We start from the raw sequence: 25,747 nt of genomic DNA, 5'->3' as shown, positions 1-25,747 counted from the left end.
GAACGATGCTATTAAGCCTAGAATAAAAAGTGGAAAAGTAATATTTTGGGTGAGACTTGAACCCAGACAGATTCAGAGGCCGTGAGTTCAAGTCTCATTCAAGACAGTAATTTTTCCACTTTTAAAACTACTTTTGGTAATGGTCATACCACGATCCATTGTATCACCGACCTTAACTTACATAGTAAACGTTAAACTATGGAACGATGGAAATCATAAGCTCAGTTTCTTACAGTGATTACAAGTAGTATAGTGTCTAAGTTGGCTCGATGGAAGTATAGCATATGAAAGTATGTCCTATATCGATTCGATCGAATAAGCGAAGAATTAAACATTGTACAGAAAGTCTATCCGATTAATCGAAAAATTCGGAAATAATCGATTAATCCTAACGGAATAATCGATTAGCAGAAAATCTAATAATATTAGTGAAGGAAGTTTCAAGTTAGGTTTTATATAATAAAGATAAAATCAATATATGATACTCATATTAGCCTCTAGAGTAGAGGCAAAATACAATATACATGTAACATAAATAACCCTTCTTTTAGGCCTCGCCGTAGTCGGGTAAATAACGGATATTTTAAGTAGTGTAGTCGACCATGTCATTTTGAATGAAAGCAGAGTCGTACGTATACGTTCCTTCACTTTAGTATTATATATGCATCTTTGTGCATTGTGGTTTATCAATTTTATCATTGTATCATGCTCGAGAAATTTGAATCCTATCATTACAAGATTTTATCAATTTTTTGTCTTAAATAATGACATAAAAATGTTGCACCTTTAGCCTGATAACGCCATGTTTTTATAAAATTTAGAACACTAAAACTTCCGCGAGACACATACATAATAAGTCACTCACGTATTTCAAGTCGAAAATCGCTCGACATGTTTCACTCCGTACCGAGCAGTATCATCTGGAGCTCGCGTTGGCGGACCGGCGAGTTGACGCTCGAGCTCGAGTTGGCGGTGGTGTAATACGTGAGTGACCTGTTTTTATATAAGTATTTAATTTAGAACACCAATCTTAGTTTTACAAACGAAAACATTTAAAGTAAAATTTTAAACGCCTAAACATAATAAATATATAACAATTTCAACTCAGATCACCTAAAGATTATCCATTACCATATATTATTCGAATTTTAACACCAATAAAAAGAAAATCAACAAAATATGTACACCCAAAACTTATTCTGACAACCGTCAAAAATCACAACAGACAAACAGTTTAGTTGTCAGAAAATTTGGGTAACAGTTGTATGTGTGTGTGTGTGTGTGTGTATGTATGTAATACCTTAGTTGAAAGCAAGTACAAAAAGTCAAATACTTCAGAAACCCTAGTGTAAATTTCATTCGTGACGTTAGCGTGACGTGCGTTCGCGTTTGCGTTTTGTATGGGATTTGAACAGCGCGCCAAGCGGGACGTTTTGGAAACTCAAGTTCCCATACAAAATGATACTTAACGCAAACGCGTACATCACGTGACGCTATCGAATAATATTTACACGGGGGGGTACAGAAGTTATTCTATGACTGTTTTATGTTTTGCAATGCGATTTTAATATAGACAGCATAGTTAAAAAAATTGCATACCTACATACATATATAGTGCGACATAAAATAGTAGAAATTAAATTAAATGGACCTAAAAAAAAATCCATACTAAATTATGCCGTGTTTAAGCATTTTACGTCAAAAATGTGACAGTTTCGTAGGAAGTGGCGCCCTCATTTATTTTCTACAATTTCTTGTCGGACTATACAGTACAGAGCATGCAGTGCCTTAATATACATTAATAGACATAAATTCATTTAAATACCATACTTTACGAAGTTAAATGCAAATCGGAAATACTGTGATGACAGATAGTGACTACTTTGAAAGAAAAAAACTCGTAATTTGTTCTGTCAATAAAAATAAAAATGTGGCAACTATAGCATGCATGCATACAGAGGTACTGCATTTTAACTTTGAGTAGCAGTGCGAGATACGAGATTTTTTCAAAGTAGTGATGAGATCTCGTTCTGATTCTAAACAAATCTCAAAGAGGGTGCAGTGAAATGGTTCAAAAGTGAAAATGAAACAAAAGTCAAAATTTCGTTATCTGCTTCCTGTCGGTCTTGCATATTCGAGCAATAGAGAGGCAGATAAAGAAATTACGATTTTCGTTTTTCGCAGTAGGGCCTCAGATTACATGAATCTAATGTGATATAATGATATAATACCTGTAAAAACCCTATTTTAATATGTAAGAGGTATTTTAATAGCAGTTTATGTGACTGATACATAATAAGAGGCATTAAAATACGAGCGTAGGGTTTTGTCAAAAAATCACACGAGTGTTTTAATGCCTAGAGTTATATAAACTGCTTTATCTACACACATATTATAAGCTCTTCCAGATGTATTCAGGAATCGCATGTTACGACCGCCATTGCAACATTCGACCCAGGGGGGCGAAACTTCAAAGAGGGGTACCTTATATATGAAAACTAGCGCAGTCAGCATTATGTTTACAGCAACATTTCCTCACCTGATGCTTCCATGTAAATCAACTAGATGGTGTCACCGCTTTGTCTGTGATGTCTTAAAAAACACGCATCCAGGCCATAATTGTTAAAAAGAAAAAAAACTTTGTCTTTGCATTTTTATCACAAATTCCGTTTCAAGTATGAAACGTTTAATATTTTCAGTAATTTAGGTACCTCACATTTTTTAATCGTCTTAATATAATTGTATTTATATTAAAATAATATAATCGTTTTTATTAAGAACATTTAACTAAATAGTTTCGCCAAGTGCCTTACGTGAAAGGAAACGTTAAAACAAAAAAACATAGTAACCGTCAAACTATAAAAGTCAAACAGAAGATTCTAATTTTTTGTAATTTTAATTAATAATTTATAGTATAATCACTATAAATTGATGAAAATGAGTGCGCCTGGGAGAAAGAAACGTTATTGCCTTTTCGGCTGTGCGAATTAAAACAACATGACTCCAAAACGCATCAATGCTTCGTGGCTCGTGCTAGCTAGTCAAATTTAAGTCCAAGTTTTAATAGTGGATTTGTATTATTTCGAACTAATTTATTATAATAAGTGGAACCCTTAGAAAATATTTTTTTGGTTTGTTACGCATGTAAGTAATGAAAAATAAATGATAATTTACACATCGTGATTTACTTTTGCGACTAAAATATTCATTGGTATGAACATTTATAAAATACTGGTCTAGGTAGTAAATCGTCACTGAATGAATATGTATTATAGTACATAATATATTGGCGCCTTTTTCCTTGACCGTGTACAGTGCACTACAATGAGGTGTATTCATTTTTCACGTGATTGCTTTGCAAGAAGGTGAAAGAATGGAACCCTCATTGTAGTTCACTGTTTACGGTCAAGGAAAAAGGCGCCATAGTCTTTATTACTATTATGCATGTGTGCCACGCACACATACGTAAAGGTTTGTGACAAAAATCCGCTAGGAGCGTTAGTGTCGACGTTTTTTGACATTTACTCGCGAGTTGGCTCTCTTTTACTATACATATATTATTATACTCTTTGATTCGACCACACACTCAATAAAACATTATCAGGACTGATACTAAAAATGAGGTCAAATCAAATTCCTTTGTTTTCCAGAGATGTTCGAATTTTGAATGTTTATCTTTACGTTGGCCGTAATTAGCGGTTTTTGAACGCATCAAGATAGGTTATGATGTGTGTGTAGATAAAATTATTTTAAAACTTTATATCTAGCTTATCCTATGCTACATTATGTAGCTACCTATTCAGTTGGATAAGCACCATCAAAAAGTGTTTAGCTCTTTAGGTATAATAGTATACTATAACATAACTTTTACATATTGCATGCTATGTTGCCTACAAAGAGAATAGAGTGTATAGAGGCGGATTGTCAAAGTAAATTATGTAGCCACTGTAAATTTACTGCCATCTTTCGACAGAAGATTAAAACTGTTAGAACGCCATTTGACTTTGACCCTTATTCTTTCACTGATATGTGTTAATTTGTTAAATATTGAAATTAACGCCATCTACTCGACTGTGAGCCAAAGGTTATGGCGCCATCGCTCGAAAAGATTGCACAAGTTAACAATATTTAACAAGTTTAACACATATCAGTGAAAGAATAATGATCAAAGTCAAATGGCGTTCTAACAGTTTTAATCGTCTGTGGAAGGCAGTAAATGTACTGTAGCTACATAATTTACCATGACAGTAACTCTCTATTTCAAATTCTCTTTGGTTGCCTATCTATACTATAATTACGGTAACTTGATTCTTGATTTATATGGACAATACCATTAAAATTCTTTACAAAATAAACATAACAGTTCTTTTGGAAGCCTAAAGTGGAGTTTTAGTTTTAAATCTTAGAGTTGAGGTTTATCTATGACAAATATTAGGCCGAAAAATGAGAGAGGTAGAGTTAGACCAAGATATGTCTGCAACGATTTTGATAGCACACGCAGTGCAAGTGTTATTTTAAACGTCAAACTTCTATGAAATTATGACTTTATGACGTATAAATAACTTTTGCACTGCGTGTGTTATCAAAATCGTTGCAGATTTATCTTGGTCTAACTCTAACAATTTAGTTTTCCACATAGTTAACTTTTATAAAAGATGTAAAAGAAACGTTTTCAAATAGTTCGTGTGTCATAAACACCCGCATTATTATTGCCTTTATAAAATGTTACAGGAAATACTATTTCTTTAATTTATCTGAGTATACTGTATCTAAATTAGTAAGTATATGACGTACCTACTTATTACTATTGTAGAAGCACATTTAAGATTTAGTCAACTGGTAGACTGATGTTTTGGTTTTAAGCTAAATTTTAGTTATAAATTGTCTTATAGAGCTGCCTTTTAAGCACATTTCTATAAATTATGTCTACAATTACTAAACACCATATCCATTTATTTAGACGTACATAACCTATATATATTATGTATAACACAAGTGCACATTTTGTGCGGAAATCATAAATTAGTGCGTTCAGTAAATATGTACAATCACAATGAATAATAAGAAATGACAAAAATTAAAATAAATTAAGATACAACCAAGTTAATTATTATTGATTGAATTATTTGTTTGTATTGTAATATTTGTAATATTAATAATCAACGAAAATATACGAAGTTACAATTTTCTTACTATATGGCATAGGAGTGGAGTACCTTGCAACGAAATTACATGTATAAATAATTAATTTTTCATTTACACAAATTAATGTTTAATACAAGATTGAACTAGAATGCCTAAAAACTCTAAAAGTGCTATAAATCGATAAACACCATTACAAGTATGGTATATTTCTATAACTAGAAATCAATGATATACATACATGTTTCAAACCGCTTTTTAAAAAACCGGTTATTATACCGGGTGTGCCTTGTAATACGAGCAAAAAATAAAACTGTAGGCTATACTCCTCATACTGACCAACATTTATTCAGCGACGATAATGGCGTACATTGAAGATAATATTTAATTTATGTATATGAAAAAAGGAAGTCAGAATTCATAATTTTTAAAACTTATTGAACAAAAGTGTCAACATTTGAGGAGTACAATCTATGTTTTAATTATTTCCTCGTACAGGCCACACCCGGTATAGTTGTTAAGGGGCCCACAGATTACCAGTTCGCCGGACGATATCAGCCTGTTAGTTAATCGCAAAAGGTGACAGTTCCGAACGACTGACAGGCTGATATCGTCCGGCGAACTGGTAATCTGTGGGCCCCTTTAGAGTCACAAAAATTCCGTCCAAATTGAAATAGTAAAGGGGTGATTTGGAAGAAGGCGGGAAGAACTTGAGTAATAAAAGGTTGATCTTTGGTACATCGCGGTATTTTCATTCCACTTCCACCCTTGATAGTAAAGCCGGCGTCACAAATGTGTAATTTTTTTCACTGCTGGGCAAAGGCCTCCCCTCTCCCTTTCCAATTACATAATTACGAAATAAAATTAAATGATAAGTTTAGGACAACAGAAGGAAGGCTCTGCCTCTAGCTGTAATGTTGAGTTGAAACGTAAACTACATTTACGCGTAAAAATAGAGCTAGAATAAGAATATTTATTTAAAAGAAAAAACCTTATTAGCATTTGTCAATGTCCCGTAGCCCCACACTAGGCTATGCCTGTCACGTGGTAGCCGGATTCGTAACATACAGCTATGTATAAAGTCTCTTGTAGTGTCAAATATGTAGAGCCATATGTAGAGTCGCATATGTAGAGTAGCATATGTAGCCCCATATGAAAGGAAATGTGTGACGCCAACTTTACTATTCCGCGTCAATAGTAAATCCTTACTTTTTATTATTATAAGAATCAAGATAAAGTAAGAACGCTTAGCACGAATAATTTCGTACATTCACCCGCCTGGTGCTATCTCTATCATACTCGCGTAATTATATTTCTATCTCACCCATGATGGCGCTGCCACTGTGCCACAATGCCACCGTGTAAAAGCGACAGTAATATAAATGCGCGTGCGACAGAGATAGGAACAGGATCAATGTACGAAATTCTTCCTATTTAGCGCTCGTACTTGAATACAGTCCACCCAATATATTCAACAGAAAATTGACTGAAATTTTATAAACTAAGTTTTAAAATCATAAAATAGATATTTTTAACACGGGTCTGCCACATGAAAGGACCATGGGCAACTTTGTATGATGCCTGGCCCAAAAACCAACAGAAATGAGAGTTAGGTCATACTATTGCCTAGTTAATAAGGGAGACGACATTTTGACTAAAATACCAATATCTCAGTTCTGCAATCTGCAATGGAATTCCGCTTGGTGCCCATACAACGAAATTAAGTTCATAGAAATACCTATTTGATGACCTAACTCTCAACTCGGTTGGTTTTTGGACCATTTTGTGACGATTTCCTTTTAACTTTAATGTAAATTGGTTAATTGAAAACTTGCAAAGATGGGGATATAAAAACATTGGGTGAACGATACTCTTCACCTGACTAATGGGCAGGGCACCGGTGAGTGGTGTGTCTACCGCCTCCTCTTGCGCTTGGGTCAACTGCGCTTCTCCTCGGGCTTGGCGAGGAACACCTTGAGGGCGCCGGCCGACATCAGGTAGAACCAGTACAGCTGGGGTAGCAGGAGGATCAGTATGGAGATCTTGCAGCCGGTTGGTAGCGATTGCACGGCCTGGGGATGGAAATACAAATGTATTATAAATAGTATTGAGATATGATTTGATATTTACCAGTCGCTTTTCGGTGAAGGAAAACATCGTAAGGAAACCGGACTAATCCCAACAAGGCCTAGTTTCCCCTCTGGGTTGGAAGGTCAGATGGCAGTCGCTTTTGTAAAACTAGTGCCTACGCGAATTCTCGGGATCAGTTGCCAAGCGGACCCCAGGCTACTATGAGCCGTGGCAAAAAGTCGGGATAACGCGAGGAAGATGATGACGATTGATTGATTTGCCATATTTATAAGTTACCTGTAAGTATGACATCCCCACAGCCTTGCTGTACATGTGGCAGACGTACGGCAGACTGAGCACTCGGCAGAACAGGAACGTGAGTAACATCAATATGCCGTTCAGCAGGTAGACCCGGGCGGACTTCATCTTATAAGTTACCTGTAAGTAAGACATCCCCACGGCCTTGCTGTACATGTGGCAGACGTACGGCAGACTGAGCACTCGGCAGAACAGGAACGTGAGTAACATCAATATGCCGTTCAGCAGGTAGACCCGGGCGGACTTCATCTTATAAGTTACCTGTAAGTAAGACATCCCCACGGCCTTGCTGTACATGTGGCAGACGTACGGCAGACTGAGCACTCGGCAGAACAGGAACGTGAGTAACATCAATATGCCGTTCAGCAGGTAGACCCGGGTGGACTTCATCTTGAGCCTGCAGAGAATATTTAAATAAATAATTAAAAATTATGGGACAATCTTACACAGATCGAACTAGTCCCAAAGTAAGCTCAATAAGGCTTTTGTGGTGGGCCCACTATCGTTTCTAACCCTACAGTTTTGTTATGTCTTATGTAGTGTGTTATTTTTTTACATATCAGTATATGCAAAATTTTTCCATCCACCATATATCAATTTAAGTGTGTGTGTGCGTGTGTGTGTGTGTGTGTGTGTGTGTGTGTGTGTGTGTGTGTGTGTGTGTGTGTGTGTGTGTATGTGTGTGTGTGTGTGTGTGAGGATATTTAATGATTGTACCTTGAGAGGATGCCGCGGAGGGACACGAAGGGCGTGGAGAGCTCCATGAGGTACACGAAGCCGAAAACGCAGTCGCCGAGGCCGCCGCGGAAGTACTGGGGGTGGAAAACAACATGTGCAAAAAGTTACTTTGCTGCGCGAAAACAGTAGGCAAAATCAAATTTTGCTCAATCTGTATATCTAAATTATCTAATAAATAAGCTAGAGTGAAAACTTGTAACAAAATGTGGATATTTTATAATAAATTTCTTCTCTTCTGTCGTTTATCATTTTAAACGATCCGTCATAGCGTCGTTAACCGAACTGAGAGTACGCCAGAAGTCTGTATTTAAAATAAATTATTTTACACCATGCAATAAATAAATCACCAGAAGATTAATAGAGAAACGTAGACAGCAGTCATTTTTAGACACAATTTCTATTTTAAAACCCGTATAAAACTATAAAGAATAAGTAATTTGATCGTGACGTCACATGCTAGTGTTTCATATTAATTTCATAGCAAATCGTTTTGACAGTTCGAAAAAAACTGATTTGACTAGCCCCTCGTATGCGGCTTGTCAAATTTGATCTTTTTAAAACGTGACCTTGACATTTAAAACAATATATTTAAATTCACACGCACGGATCCGTGTCTAAGCATACGAGGGGCTAGTAGTCAAATAGCCTATCGCGGATTTTACTTGCTCAGTCGAGCGCATAGGTGACCTGCCGCGCGATCTGGTTCCATACACTTTTCCCTATATTATTCTATAATTAGAATTTTGATTACCTATTTGTAAGAAAAGAAGACTCACCACAATAGTTAGGAAACCAAAGCCACCGATGAATAGATGATGCATCAGAATCACGGGCTCATGTCTGAAATAAAAATATAATTATACTATACACTATTAAAACTATACTTTTTTTTTTTGCGATTTCGGGGTTAGTCCCATAGTAAAAGTTGCTCAGTATAATCCCAAAACCTCCCTGGCAACAGGTATGTAAAATGTCATTCTATGGAACTTGCTAAATAAGTAAACAAAAGTCCCTAGTAAATTCATCATTCAGAGACAATTTCAATATATGGCGGTTTGTTTACATAGTGAGCAAGTTCCATAGAATGACACTTTAGTTATTTTTTATCCACCGTGTATATGCTTACTTGCAGTATTCGAAGAAAGATGGCGCCTGTTTGACAGGCGCAGAGGTCAGTGAACCGTTCTTGGTCTTCCGCTTGCCTTTGGCGTCACCAATCGTCATTTGGACGTGTACCTTTAAAAAAAACAACGTGAATTATATTTAACTTGACGTTTTTACTACAGTTTTGAGGGAATTGGCTCTGTACGCGCCAGTGGACCTTGCGGCTATAATTAATAATAATTAGTTATTTGTGCCATTCTCAACCAAAAGGGTACTTATTGTCGGTTGTCAATAAGGCGCTATTTCTATATAGCAACAAATTATGGACCCAAACAATAGTCTGAAATAAATGCATTTTATTTCTTATTTATTTTTAGCTATAGGTAACTATAGCTTCAATTTGAAATGAACCTTATCGACAACCGACAATCTGGTACCTTGTGGTTGATAACGTCACATTTGCAGACATCGGATTTTTGGGAGCTAAGAAGGGAGTTCTTACATTGATAAACTCAATTATCAATGTTTTTCTCATAATACATATAGTTATTGCTCCTAGATGCCGTGATCTTCTAAAGTCTAATATCTGGAACGGAGTATAGTCCGTGTCGCTTCAACACTACGGCACTCACTGACAGAACAGAACTGAACTCAAAGCGTGACGAGCTAAAGCCACCTGTGGTTGTCACATATAATTACGTCGGAGGGGTGCTGACCTGCAGCGAGTGTGGCCGCACATTTGCTGCAAAGTTTGGCTACGTCAGTCACCTGAGAGCGCACCGGCAACACAAAAGCAGTCGCTGTGGCCGAAAACAGCTAGGAGAAGATGATGATGACGGCACTCACCGAGTACATGGACCAGATGTCGTAGAAGAAGTACGCGGCCCCGAACCACGTGTAGGCCTCCGACACGAAGTGCGAGGTGCGTGCGAAGTCGCGCGTGTACGACCACAGGCACACGATAGGCCGTGTCGCTACAACGCTACACTCACCGAGTACATGGACCAGATGTCGTAGAAGAAGTACGCGGCCCCGAACCACACGTAGGCCTCCGAGACGAAGTGCGAGGAGCGCGCGAAGTACCGCGTGCACGACCACAGGCACACGATGAGCCGTGTCGCTGCAACGCTACACTCACCGAGTACATGGACCAGATGTCGTAGAAGAAGTAAGCGGCCCCGAACCACGCGTAGGCCTCCGACACGAAGTGCGAGGTGCGCGCGAAGTCGCGCGTGCAGGACCACAGGCACACGATGAGCCGTGTCGCTACAACGCCACACTCACCGAGTACATGGACCAGATGTCGTAGAAGAAGTAAGCGGCTCCGAACCACGCGTAGGCCTCCGACACGAAGTGCGAGGTGCGCGCGAAGTCGCGCGTGCACGACCACAGGCACACGATGGGCCGTGTCGCTACAACGCTACACTCACCGAGTACATGGACCAGATGTCGTAGAAGAAGTAAGCGGCCCCGAACCACGCGTAGGCCTCCGACACGAAGTGCGAGGTGCGCGCGAAGTCGCGCGTGCACGACCACAGGCACACGATGGCGCCCGTGATGCAGCAGAACGCGGCTTGGACCGCTGACACTAGTCTGTGGGAAATTTACAAGTTAGTCTGTTGTCTGATGTTGTCTTGTCTGTGGACACACTCTAAGATAAGTCTGCATCGATTTTAAATACGGGAGGCGCTGCATGCGCTCCAGTGCCGTGCGCGTTCGGCACTCTCTATAGTTCGTTTTTTTAGCATTAGAAATAAGGTAAACAATCTTGATGTGTCTTTTAATTGAAAAACACATTTTAAAAATAAGTTACGGCAAATATGTAACAATTATGCATCTAATACAATCATTTATATTCTTCTGCTTTCATATGTAATAGTTACTGATTTTTAAAAAGCGTTTTTCAATGTGAAGATCTTTGAAGTTCTTTCTAATGCTAAAAAAAAACCGGGCAAGTGCGAGTCGGACTCGCGCACGAAGGGTTCCGTACCACAATGCAAAAAACGGCAAAAAAAAAACGGTCACCCATCCAAGTACTGAACACGCCCGACGTTGCTTAACTTCGGTCAAAAATCACGTTTGTTGTATGGGAGCCCCACTTAAATATTTATTTTATTCTGTTTTTAGTATTTGTTGTTATAGTGGGAACAGAAATACATCATCTGTGAAAATTTCGACTGTCTAGCTATCACGGTTCATGAGATACAGCCTGGTGACAGACGGACGGACGGACGGACGGACAGCGGAATCTTAGTAATAGGGTCCCGTTTTACCCTTTGGGTACGGAACCCTAAAAACGAACTATAGTACTAGTAGATAGTGCCGTGTTTAGTAGCTCGAACAGCGTCGTGTAATACACGACGCCGAGAGTTAGGCCTCGCCTGTCCAATGACTCACTTGTTGGTAACATCGAGGACATCGCCGCAACTAAGACTATATTTTTGTCGTAGTCTAGTGGACAATGCGAGCGTGTTTAGTAGCTCGAACAGCGTCGTGAAATACACGAGGCCGAGAGCCAGGCCTCGCCTGCCCAATGACTCACTTGTTGGTAACGTCGAGGGCATCGCCGCAACTAAGACGATATTTTTTTCGCAGTCTAGTGGATAATGCGAGCGTGTTTAGTAGCTCGAATAGCGTCGTGAAATACACGAGGCCGAGAGCCAGGCCTCGCCTGTCCAGTGACTCACTTGTTGGTAACGTCGAGGACGTCTCCACAACTAAGCCGGTATTTTTGTCGTAGACTGGTGGATAGTGCGAGCGTGTTTAGTAGCTCGAACAGCGTCGTGAAATACACGAAGCCGAGGAGAGTCAGCACGCAGCCTCGTCTGGGTGTGATCCTGAAATATAAACATATTAAGTCAAAGTTTTTTTAAAGTTAAGTGTAAAAAAACCGGGCAAGTGCGAGTCGGACTCGCGCACGAAGGGTTCCGTACCATAATGAAAAAAAAAACGGAAAAAAATGCAAAAAAAAAAACGGTTACCCATCCAAGTACTGACCACGCCCGACGTTGCTTAACTTTGGTCAAAAATCACGTTTGTTGTATGGGAGCCCCATTTAAATCTTTATTTTATTCTGTTTTTAGTATTTGTTGTTATAGCGGCAACAGAAATACATCATCTGTGAAAATTTCAACTGTCTAGCTATCACGGTTCGTGAGTAGGGAATGCAAATCGGTTATTTTCGGTTATTTTTTGTATGGAAATTATCGGTTATTAACCGAAACCGCCGTTATTTCCATACAAAAAATAACCGATTTGCATTCCCTATTCGTGAGATACAGCCTGGTGACAGACAGACGGACGGACAGCGAAGTCTTAGTAATAGGGTCCCGTTTTACCTTTTGGGTACGGAACCCTAAAAACTAACACCGGTTGCTAAAACATGCGACACTGAAGATTACATGATTCCGAAAGATTTTTCAAAACCAATACCTATACATGCATTACACAGACTGTTTTTTTAGGGTTCCGTACCCAAAGGGTAAAACGGGACCCTATTACTAAGACTCCGCTGTCCGTCCGTCCATCTGTCACCAGGCTGTATCTCACGAACCGTGATAACTAGACAGTTAAAATTTTCACAGATGATGTATTTCTGTTGCCGCTATAACAACAAATACTAAAAACTACGGAACCCTCGGTGGGCGAGTCCGACTCGCACTTGTCCGGTTTTTTACTTTCGGGTCTTTCAGAACTTATCTTTTATAATTCAGAAAACAGATATTACTCGTTATGTCATTAGAACTTTGTTTTTTGCCTTATTTAGGCACAATGCCCGTGGCCGTGGGGTAATTTTTGAGCTCTAGTAATTCTAGTTCGTTGGTTAGCTATAGTACATTGTGCAACATGGGGCGTAAGTTAAATATTGCAAACGCGACTAAGTTAAATCACGACGGCTTGCCGGAGCGATTTATAGACTCGAATTTGCAATATTATTACGCCCCGAGTTACACACAATGATTTCATCACACTTGGGATACAAAAATTAAGCATAAAGACAAAAGACTGTTAATTATGGCACTAGAAACTTCATAACTCCCTAGGAAAAACGCTTTTTCTACAACTCCCGCTAAACCTGCGTGCAATTCCACATTTACTAAGCGAGTGTGATGAAAAATCATGAACTATTACCGTCCAAGTATCCCTTTCTCACAAGTGTTAGAAGAAAGACCTTCTCGTGGATTGGCTCTACAGCGATATAATAATATGTGTCGGTTTTAGACTTACACGCTTACGCCAACTTATTTATAAAGCGTTTTGCCTGACCATGACACAAGGATTCTGACGGTCCGAGGCAAGTTTCCTAATTCGATTGATTTAATGAATACCTAGTAACACAGACAAGCATGGTAAAGATGAAAAAACCGCGTAGTTACGCAATGAACCTCTTTAACCTAATGAATAATGAATGTTAAGGGCCTATGTTTGACTACTTTTGCCGCCTAATAGACTGTTTCATTTAGACACATTAATATGCATACATCGCTGTTGCGTGGGCTTATATTAATAAATAAACATAAATTTTAAGTCAAATCTACTTACTTGTCACTCAGTAAAATGACAGAAACCCTAACATCGTCCAATATTCTAAGTACATAGCTTAAAAAAACCGGCCAAGTGCGAGTCGGACTTGGGCACGAAGGGTTCCGTACCATTACGCAAAAGACGGTAAAAAATGACGTTGGTTGTATGGGAGCCCCACTTAAATATTTATTAATGTTTTTAGTATTTGTTGTTATAGCGGCAACCAGAAATACATCATCTGTGAAAATTTCAACTGCCTAGCTATCACGGTTCATGAGATACAGGTGACAGACAGACGGACAGCGGAGTCTTAGTAATAGGGTCCCGTTTTTACCCTTTGGAAACGGAACCCTAAAAATTACTTTAGCGCAAAATATCTATGCTAATTATGAGGCAAACACAAATATCATGATAAAGTTGGCAGGTGAACTTAATGTATATGTCGTATGTGTACTATAGAAGTAATGCGTTTTGGGAGGCAAACAAACAGACGAGTCGCCTGATGGTAAGCGATTGCCGTCGCCCGTGGACACCCGCAACACCAGCAGAGGGGTTGTAAATGTGTTGCCGGGTTTGGTATAGAAAGTACGCGTAATTTTCTTGAAGGTTTGGATCTTTGAACGAGCGGTTACATATCAGAATACCGAAAACTGATTTACCTAATGTTGAATCACCTATGCTTGATTCACCTATTTTTAAATGACCTATCGATCATTTTACCTAAACATTGACTGACCTAAGTTTATAATACCTAAGCTCAAATAACCTAATGGACGAAACACCTAATGCACGATATACCTAATGCACGTTTTACCTACTGCACGTTTCACCTAAAGCTATTATACCTAATGAACGAATCACCTATAGCTGATATACCTAATGGACGATACACCTAAAGCTGATATACCTAATAAACGATGTACCTAAACTTGATTTACCTAATGGACGAAATACCTAAAACTGTTAAACCTATCGCACGAAATACCTAAAGTTGATATACTTCCTGAACGAATTACCTAATGTCGATATGCCTAATGCACGGAATACCTAAAGTCTATATACCTAGTACAAAATTCATATCATTTTGCGGAATGATCCAAGTGGCAACCAACTCCACCTAATAAATCGTATGATTTCCCAACCTTACAGTAGAAACTGTTTGTTTGGATAACAACTTAAGAATACACTTTTTGAAACGCTACTTTTTAGGTAGTAGAATGATTTCGCAAGTCTAATACAAAATTAATTATCTTATCTTATCTTATCAAAACTTGATTTTTGTAAGTTAACATCATGACGATGAAATAAAAGTCGGTTTTGGCACTGTTTGGTCGCAGTTAACCTAACACGCTCCTCCTCGCTTTGCTCGTCGTCGCACCTATCTCGACTCTGGCAAATGACTAGACCTTATATTATAATAAAAAATAGTAAGCCAATTGAATGATTTGGCAAAAAATTTATACCATGTCCTAATAATATTCTACTAAACAATAATTATATTTTTGATTTTAGGTACATATTTCGTTTATTAAGTGCATCGACTTCAGGTATTTCGTGCACTAGGTGTATCGAATTTAGGTATTTCGTTCATTAGGTATGTTAACTTTAGGTAATTCGATCATTAGGTATACCGACTTTAGGTAATTCGTGCAGTAGGTATGTTAACTTTAGGCAATTCGATCATTAGGTATACCGAGTTTCGGTATTTCGTGCATTAGGTATATCAACATTAGGTGTTTCCTGTATTAGGTATATTAGCTTTAGGTATTTCGAGTATTAGGTGTTTCAACTTTAGATAAATCGAGCATAGGTATTTTGAGCTTAGGTAAACCAATTGTAGGTGAAACGTGCAATAGGTAATTCGTTCATTAGGTGTTATGAGCTTAGGTTAATTGTTCATTAGGTATTTAAAAAAATAGGGTAAACGAGCATAGGTGATTCAACATTAGGTAAATCGATTTTCGGTATTCTGATATGTAACCGAACGAGCAATTCTTGTTTATTTATATATTTCGGGGATCTCGGAAACGGCTCTAACGATTTCGATGAAATTTGCTATATGGGGGTTTTCGGGGGCGAAAAATCGATCTAGCTAGGTCTTATCTCTGGGAAAACGCGCATTTTTGAGTTTTTATATGTTTTCCGGTCTCCCAGATATTATTTGTAATAACGTCTGGGTTTCTGTGTTAATAGCTAATTATACGTAACCACGGCAAATTCTCTCAGAATTAATTAATTCACTCAGAATGTTCATAAAATTCAACGGTGATATTAAGCAACAATATGCGCGTTACGCCACCCGCTATCACCGAAAATCCGCCATCCACATAGCTTATGTTGGATAAAAGTAAACATAGATTGCGTAATATCCTAAAAGATAACTGAATGAATATGCAAAGTTGTAAACAAGTGTTCTGCTTAAATGTTTTACTGTAGGATCAACTATTTATGTTTGTTATTTCTGTTTATCTGACATGGCTATTTGTACGTTACGTACAAATCATGTAGAAACAGCCATAGATTTGACGTGCCCCTCCCCCGCAAAAATCGGCAGACTGTTTTGTACAGAAAATGACAGCCATGACGTCTCCAAGTTACTAAATGCTCTAAGGTAGCCACATACGAAACTGAACGTATTCGCGTAACACGGTCCGGTTTCCGACGAAAACACCGGACGTCTACAACCGGCCTAGGTATATCATACAAAAAACTTGCCAGAGGAAAAAGTATGGCCTAGTGGGATTGGGATTTTTCTATGTTTTGATCGAAAAGCGACTGGTACATAATTATATGTAAAAATTGCATGTCAACTCCAAATCAGTTTAGATGTTCTTGATTGATGATTGTTCTTTTCTTTGTGTCTTTTACTGAGGTGTGCCAATAAACAGTATTCTATCTATCTATCTATGTTCTTCATTGCTTGAAAGTGTAACAACATTCATACTCAAACATTTACATTTATAATATAAGTAACCTATTGTATATGAATTGCAGGATAGTATGCTAGGAATCTATTAATTATTCTCAAGTTACTCGTAGCCGCGTGCTAATAACGGTAATAGGTAATTAAACCACAGAACATAAATCAGACATGTCGTCTACGACCTTCGGCCGTCGCCGTTAAATTTTATGACCTATAATAAGAAGTAAAGGTGAAATTTCCCCTCCTTTTGTTTTCAGTTGGTCGTCTCAACGGGGACATAACTATCAATTGGGCACTACATATGGCGCTATATAATATTATAATGGCATAGGTTTTAGTGCTGTTGGTGCTGGTGACCTGGCGGTAAGAGCGTGCGACTTTCAACCCGGAGGTCCCGGGTTTAAACGCCGGCTCGTACCAATGAGTTTTTCGGAACTTATGTACGAAATATCATTTGATATTTACCAGTTGCTATTCGTGAAGGAAAACATCGTGAGGAAACCGGACTAATCCCAATAAGGCCTAGTTTCCCCTCTGGTTTGGAAGGTCAGATGGCAGTCGCTTTCGTAAAAACGAGTGCCTACGTTAAATCATGGGATTAGTTGTCAAGCGGACCTCAGGCTCCCATGAGCCGTGGAATGCCGGAATAACGCGAGGAAGAAGTTATCACGGATTCCGTTCCTCACAGTGGTAATGGAGAAAAAAAAGCGCGTCTTATCCGCATCTATACGTAAATCAAAGTAAAATTTAAGAGGTGAAATGTAAACAAACTTTATCTCTGCCTCGTAAAACTGAAACGTTTAAAAAACGTTTACACACGTGAATTACTTTATTTGAGAAAAGTTTTATGTCCTATTGAAGTTTCTGTAAATTACGCTCTTTCAGAATTGGATAGTAAGATAACGGAGGCGCTTAAGATAGATAGCATTTGTTATATTTAAAGACTATTATTGTTTTAGAATTGAAATTCTTAAACAATTATACAGAATAGACGCACAACTGAAACAAGACTCTAGTGCACTTATATAAAGTTCATAATCAAAATGGCAATGTTAACAGTAAATTTGATGTAATGTTATGACATTCAATAGGCATTTTATTTCCAGAAATAGGTCGTTATCAAACACCTTTGGACAAGACAAGCCTCATATTATTGAGTGCCAAGTGTTTCTCATCGCTCACACTGGTAACTGTCCATTGTGGTCCTTATTACAATAGGCATAAGATCCACCGATGTACAGTTAAGTGTTGCTGTTTGTACTCATCTACTCTGTTATCCCTTTGACCTCCAAAGATGTCAACTCAATTCCGCGGCTACAGCCAAATATCGATTCTAGCACTTCGACAAGATTCTCGATGACGCGTCGCACTTACTTAGATGAAATTTGGTATGGAGATAGTTAGGCCCGAGGAAGGACATAACGGCTCGGCCACGACATCGAGCGACTTGCGACGGCGGGAGCGATAACCATAGGTTGGAGCGAAAGGTCCGATCGCTGTGTCACGCTCCGACCTATGGTTATCGCTCCCGCCGTCGCAAGTCGCTCGATGTCGTGGCCGAGCCGTAAGACAGGCGTGGCTTCACTCCGCGATTTCGTCGCGTCGCTACAAGTACATGCGGCCCACACCAATTCTGGTGTCTGGCAGTAGTAGTTGTACTGCTACTGAACGGACGCTAGCTCGCGCTTGCGCCACCTTGCGGTCATATCTGTCGTAACAGACGCGTTTTGTTAGAGAGTGAACCTTCTGTACCAAGTACTATTATTTATTCTGTGCATAAGATAGTTTTTATTGATCATTAATTCATTAGTATCATTCCACGCAGACGATGTCACAGGATAAAGCTAGTTACCAATAACTTTAAGTCTCCAACCCGCTCGAGCGGCCTCGCGGCGCGATAATTGTTCAGTGGCCCGGGCAATGATTGCCGTAGGTATTAGGTATGTGAATGTTTGCTAACCAACTCCACTAATGATCTATGCCTAATTGAGCAAATGAAGGTTTTAAAAAACCAGCCAAGTGCGAGTAGGACTCGCGCACGAAGGGTTCCGTACCATTGCGCAAAAAACGGCAAAAAAAATCACGTTTGTTGTATGGGAGCCCCACTCAAATATTTATTTTATATTGTTTTTAGTATTTGTTGTTATAGCGGCAACAGAAATACATCATCTGTGAAAATTTCAACTGTCTAGCTATCACGGTTCATGAGTTACAGCCTGGTGACAGACTGACGGACGGACAGCGGAATCTTAGTAATAGGGTCCCGTTTTTACCCTTTGGGTACGGAACCCTAAAATTCGATTAAATTAGTGTTATGGGGGGGGGGGGGGCGTAAAATTAGAAAGGAACAAAAGGTACGGCGCGCCGCTCGAAAGTTGCGACGGAAGATTTGGCGATTGCGTGGCTTTTATATATCGTTTTACCTTAATAACTCCAAAAGTAAAAATCTGATTAAAATTTCGCTAGTCAAATCCCTCTGCTAATAACTGGCCACCTTTCAATAACGAGCCACCTTATACTAAGAATAGTTATATTATCACTACACCTTATAAAACAAAGTTCCCCGCTGCGTCTATCTGTTTGTGTGTTTGTATGTTTGTTCGCGATAAACCCAAAAACGACTGAATGGATTTTCATGCGGTTTTCACCTATCAATAGAGTGATTCTTGAGGAAGGTTTAGGTGTATAATTTGTTAACCCGTGCGAAGCCGGGGCGGGTCGCTAGTAATAATACTAAAATGAATTCTGTTTATAGGTGAACAGCTTCACACGGGTTACACAAAACCTTAACAAATTACACACCTAAACCTTCCTCAAGAATCACTCTATTGATAGGTGAAAACCGCATGATAATCTGTTCTTTTTGAGTTTATCGCAAACATACATACTTACAGACAGACGCGGCGCGGGACTTTGTTTTATAAGGTGTAGTGAATATACATGTTTTCGTGTTTTTATTTCTATCGAGCCAACTTAATTTTTTTAAGGTTTTGCTCAGACTCTGCCCTCGCAAATATAGTCTAGTTTCCGAGTGATTTTTTTCATGGCGTTTGTCCTTGATTAAAACGTGTAATAATTAAATATGTCGCTGCAATTTCCCGTTAGCCAACATACGACAAAAAGTGGGCGCAACATGGTTCCATTTTTATCGTTTGTCACCATGCCTGTCACGTTCTAACAAGTATGTAAGTGCGAAAGTGACGGGCATAGTGACAGGCGATAAAAATGGAACCATGCAGCGCCCGCAGGTTGCGATAGCATATATGGTTGACTGGTAGAGAATGGCGTGAGGCATTAAGTGACTTACTTATCTGAAGGGTGCAGGTCGGCGACCAGGTTGAGAGCGGCGAGCAGGGACCCGACGTTGGCCACGCCGAGGACCGCCGCCAGCCCGCCTCCTCGGCCCTGCAAATAATTGGGTATTATACTGTATTTAAAATAAATTATTTTACACCATGCATGAAACAAAACACCAGATAATTATTAGAAAAACACAGATAAGAGTTTTAATTTTTAACAAGCAGAAACGTCTGCGAACGATGCCATTATCCAGAGGCCGTGAGTTCAAGTCTCACCCAAGACAGTAATTTTTCCACTTTTAAATTTATTCTAAACAGATAAGAGTTAATTTTAAACACAAGTTATATTTAATAAATCGAATAGAAAGTAGGTGAGTTTACCGTGACGTCACGATGTAATGTTTCATATAAATTCCATATTAGCAAATCGTTTTGACAGTTCTAAAAAAGTAACTGATTTGACTAGTAGGAAAATACCCTATTGACCGAGCGCACAGAATAAATAATAAATAGCACTACCGTATAGAAAGGAAACGTCCTACAAAACCGAAGTTTGACAGCGGTTCAGGGACGAATCGTGCTGTCCCTTTCTAATATATGGCACTATCCCTTTCGGCTATTTAGGGTTGTCAAAATTCAAGCCATTATCTTATCTGTGGTCGTGCACGCAAAAAAGGGACGTCAAGTTGTGTCAACCCTAATAATTGCTCGGAGAAATGCCGGGCCGAACGGAGCCGAGTTTCGCACCCCTGCCGAGCGTTAGCAAAGGTCTCCGTTCAGCTTGGGTAAAAATAATAATAAATTAGTATTTATGTATGCTAAGTATTTTTAATTTTTACATAGCCACTTGATGTTAAATTGGTTAGTTTATTTTACAAATACAATACGAATACAAATAAGTATGAATACGAATACGAAGCAAATACGAATCAACTTTATTTCGCATTTATTATTTGAACAATAACTTTAGTATCACCATATCATGTAATCTACAAGCCATTGATTTAAATCTAAACAATAAACATCCGTTCAGAATTGAGATGGACAGCACGACACGACAGCAAAACGCTTTCTGTTTCTCACTCTTCCATATTAGTGCGATAGAGACAGATAGCGTTTTATTTTGTTTCTCTGCGAACGATTTTCATCTTGGCTAGGCACCCAGCCGGGCTAGCACATGATTGGCGCGACAGTATCTCGCGGCGACTACCCGTCCCTCTTTAATTAACATAGTTAGGAAAAGACGGCTGGTCTATCTCGAGAGATACTGTCGCGCCAATCATGTGCTTGGCCCACAGGCATCACTATATCACGACAAGCTTAACATAGCAATATAGCTCTTTAGTTCGATTAATAAGAGCTAAATTCGATTGGTCAGATCCGTTCAATTTGACAGATTATAATAATAGTTTGGAGTCAAGGACGGGTCTCTTTATTACAACAATATGCGTAAGTGGTGAGTGTAAAAATGTTCGATAACATTTTCGATAGATAGCATTGCAGCCATTGCAGGTTTATCCTCGTAAGACCCGCCATAGAAAGTTTTTTCCATTTTTAATTTGAACCTTGTCCTATATGTAAATTAGAACGAATTTCGTTTGTTTTAAAAAGCAATAAAACAAAAGAAATGCTACTTTAATTGGTTCATGAAAAGTTCAAATTAGATTGCATGAATATGTACATTGTAATGTAGGTACATTTAGTCTCAGGAGGTTATGTATCACAGTGGTAGTAAACAAGCGTACTGTCAGTTTGTTGATTAGCAGGCATAGAGTAACTCATAGTTGCAATAATTCAAATTGCAACTAAAGTATTTAAAATATTAAAACGAAGAGTTATAAACACACACAAAAACAAAAGTTGTCAACGTTTCATAACTTTATGGCCACAGTAAACCTAGCACAGGAGCGGGGCGACATTATCTCGCTCGCGAGATAGACCACCCGACTTTTCACACTATTCATTAGAGAGACGCCGCTCCTGTGCTAAGCCTGCAGGAAAGACAAATTAGAACATAAATCAAATTTATGACCTTCAGACTTTTATTCTATAGTCTGTATCTGTTTATAGTCTGTATCTTTAGGTATTTAAATAAAAGTAAACAAATAATTTGTAAATTTTCGAGTAGTCTTAACATTTCTTGGTTAACCAACCAAATACAAAACCGCCTGGATGACCTGGATCAGTCACTGAACGACCTGACTTTAACCTACATTATTTGATCATGTAATGTTTTCATCCACCCTCAACTGATAGATGGTATGTATTATGGTAGATTTTGTTTACTTTTATTTAAATACCTAAAGATACAGACAGGCCTAGTCCGAAACGAAGCTACAAAACTGGACCCGCCGTAATTACTTGAGTACATGGTATAATAATATACTCCGCCTGGTACTCCATTCCCGTCTTTTCTAGGTCACCTAACTGACACAAGCCTACGTCATCATGCGACAGCGCTATATGATAATATGCGATAGCGCTATATATAGCGGCCATGTTATTGTGACGTAGGCCTGTGTCACTCTGGGAATAGAAGACCATGTTTTATTAGACCATGCTTGAGTACACATTGATAGAGGGTGCAATGAAACGAGCGAGCGCGGAGCGCGAGCCGAGCGAAAACGTCTCTGATTAGTGTTTTCGCTTGGGGCACAGTCGCCATCAGATATATCGGAGCGGCCGAGGTACTCAAAAATATCTGAACACGCACTCTAACGCCCTGACAATAGACGCGTGTTCAAATATTTATGACCACCTTATTATGACTGTACAAATACTTTCGTATTTCTGGTTCATTGCTCTCCTCTAGAGGTCGCATTTCTCAACTTATTCTCGTGAAATTTTGTGAGCAGATTTCAAAATTAATGATTTATTTTGATGACTCAGTTTTTTTTTTAGCCATACATTTATTTAGTTTTAAGGTATGAAGAGACTTGTTGGTATTTAATTTTTAGTTGGTATGGTTTTATCTAAGATGGTATGGTTTTAATTACAAATCTCATACAATTACAACCTGAATGCACATTAAAACGTGCTGAGTAAGCATACACATTAAAAACATGAGATAACGTAAACGAACGGTAAAGTAAATGACGTCAGACAGACTAATGACTTAATGCAACAAGCACTTTGGCTTTGTAAGAAGCTCTTTTTAACACAGATAAAATTTGATGTTCTATTTTCTCTATAGTTCGTTTTTTTAGCATTAGAAATAAGGTAAACAATCAGGGCCGTCTTAAACTATGCTGGGGCCCTTGGGCACATAATAATTTGGGGCCCTTTTAAAAAGTAAAGAAAGCAAATTGAACTAACATTTTTTCTAATATGACCTTCTATTTATTATGGGTAGTCAAATATACTGTTACTGTCTGAACTCGGGGCCCCCTGAGGATGGGGGCCCTGGGCACGCGCCCCGTGTGCCCTTATGGTAAAGACGGTACTGTAAACAATCTTGATGTGTCTTTTTATTGAAAAACACGTTTTAAAAATAAGTTACAGCAAATATGTAACAATTATGAATCTAATACGATCATTTATATTCTTCTGCTTTCATAAGTAATAGTTACTGATTTTTAAAAAGCGTTTTTCAATTGAAAGACATGTTAAGATCGCTTACCTTCTTTCTAATGCTAAAAAAACGAACTATAGTGTATGTCTGTATGTAGTTTTTGTGTCGCACCTTACAGCCCAAACAGTTTTTCGATTTTTTAAAGTTGTTAGATTTGTCTCTGTGGTGGGAGTAACAGCTTTTTTTCAACAGTTGTTTTGTATTTGTGGATCAATTCTTGTTTGTCTTGAACTCTAGGTTGTAAAATAACAAGAGAAAACACCAAACTTGGCGTGACTGTGAAAAATATGTCTCATAATATCATTAACATGTGTGAGTCATAACATCATAATATATTATGTCATATTCAACAAAAAAATTACAAAAGTGTGTGTGGTATGCAAGTCTGTTTCACATTGTATACTTATTTTCTGTCTTGAGTTGAGTTTTACACAAAATTGGAACAATAAATGCCATTTAAAAAGGCAACTATCGGTTACTTTATATAGCAGTTGAAATGGTTGATGGTCAATTGTATATTATACATATATAGTTGTGTGAGTACCCACAACACAAGCCTTGCTTACTGTGGGACTTAGTCAATTTGTGTAAGAATGTCCCTATAATATTTATATATATATGAAAGGTCTATGACCAAGCAAGAGTGAAGGTCTCCATTTCAGCTTCAGCAAAATTCAATAGGGTTGGGGGTTTATAAGTCTACAGATCACTGACCAGTATTGATACAATCAATTTAAGAACTTGAACTGAACATCACATGTAATGTGCTTTTTCCCAATGTAATGTGCTATTGGTGGTATCCATTTAGTGTGAATAAAATAATACAAAAGTTTTCATGTTGTTTCTTAGTTACAATGATAAATTAAAATACTAAATGCTTTATAAGTAAGTAAGTAAACACTTATTGTACGGAAGAGAGGAATAAAGGTACATCAGATGAGTGTTTCTTTTATTTATTGCCATTTTTTTATATTGTGACCTTTTTTGCCACTTTTGTGTTATTGATACTCAGAATCACGAGCTCTTTCGATCCTAATGGGCTAAAAAAATGTCTCAGAGTTTTTTTCTTATTGTGTTACCATTTCCCCATATACTTTGTATGGCAGCAACAAAAAGGAAAGTTTGAAAAATGTATGGAAATTTTAGGACACTTTTTTTCTCCTATAAGGATGAAAAGGGCTCGCGATCCTGACTAGAAATTACACAAAAGTGGAAGAAAGGTCATCATACATAAAAATGGCAAAAAATAAAAGAAACGCTCAGATAGAACATAAATATAGTACAAGCAACCAGTAATGGCAACCATGAAATTAAAATGTTTGTGATGAACATTCAGCCACAAATATGGTCATTAAGCATATCATGTTCAAATCATCATCAACCTTGAAAATAATAACTGAAACTAATATTCATGATATAAGTGAGTAGGTTTACAGTTAGGTATATATTTTAAATTAATGTATTTTCATACCTACCATTAAAACTATGCGTTGTTAGATAAGTATATTAAGTTTAACAGGCACAATTTTAAATAAGCAGGATTAGAAGTGAAATACTTATTAGAATATAAAATTGTTAAATATTGCTGAATACCTTTATGAAGGCTTGTAAATAAACATCACTCACAAATTCCGTTGATAATTCATTCGACCTTCACAGTATGCTAATATTAAAATATTGATTTTATCATCCAAAACATGAAATTAGCGAGGCATAATATACCTACTTAAAATAAAAACAAGAGAATACTAAAATTACCTTAGAAACTGTAGCCTCCATATCCCGTAAGCTCAATCAATGCCAAATCCGGTTACCATCTAGTTATAACATTTTACACAAACACAGAAATTCACTAAACTTAATCGTTTAAATTAATAAAATGTTTTCTCAATTTTTTCACCGAATGTGCGTTTTTTCGTCGCTAGCTGCTGTCAAATCTGTCAATTTTTCTCATTGGTCAAGTGCGATCTGCAAAATAAAGGATGCGTTCATGAGTGAATGTAGTAGTAGCATTCAATCGATTAATTAATGTAATAAGATTCGATTGTTAAATATAAG

General features: G+C 38.0%; 1 protein-coding gene across 1 annotated transcript in view; it reads right to left on the bottom strand.

Moving 5' to 3' along the window:
• Positions 1–25,614, bottom strand: part of LOC134800349 (uncharacterized) — a 39,993-nt gene extending 14,379 nt beyond the window's left edge. Inside the window, exons 1-10 of the mRNA XM_063772849.1 lie at positions 25,448–25,614; positions 20,127–20,224; positions 12,060–12,209; positions 10,803–10,965; positions 10,511–10,651; positions 9,395–9,504; positions 9,045–9,108; positions 8,248–8,342; positions 7,510–7,927; positions 7,090–7,214 (exon numbers count right to left, since the gene is read on the bottom strand). Coding sequence (XP_063628919.1) covers positions 7,090–7,214; positions 7,510–7,927; positions 8,248–8,342; positions 9,045–9,108; positions 9,395–9,504; positions 10,511–10,651; positions 10,803–10,965; positions 12,060–12,209; positions 20,127–20,224; positions 25,448–25,468 — 1,385 coding nt within the window. The 5' untranslated portion in view covers positions 25,469–25,614. The remainder of the gene's footprint in view (positions 1–7,089; positions 7,215–7,509; positions 7,928–8,247; positions 8,343–9,044; positions 9,109–9,394; positions 9,505–10,510; positions 10,652–10,802; positions 10,966–12,059; positions 12,210–20,126; positions 20,225–25,447) is intronic.
• Between the last annotated feature and the right edge of the window lie 133 nt (positions 25,615–25,747).

Source organism: Cydia splendana, chromosome 19 (assembly GCF_910591565.1).
Source record: "Cydia splendana chromosome 19, ilCydSple1.2, whole genome shotgun sequence".
NCBI classification, from domain to species: Eukaryota; Metazoa; Arthropoda; class Insecta; order Lepidoptera; family Tortricidae; genus Cydia; species Cydia splendana.
Note: the sequence above shows the minus strand (reverse complement) of the source record. Positions and strands in the feature narration are given on the sequence as shown.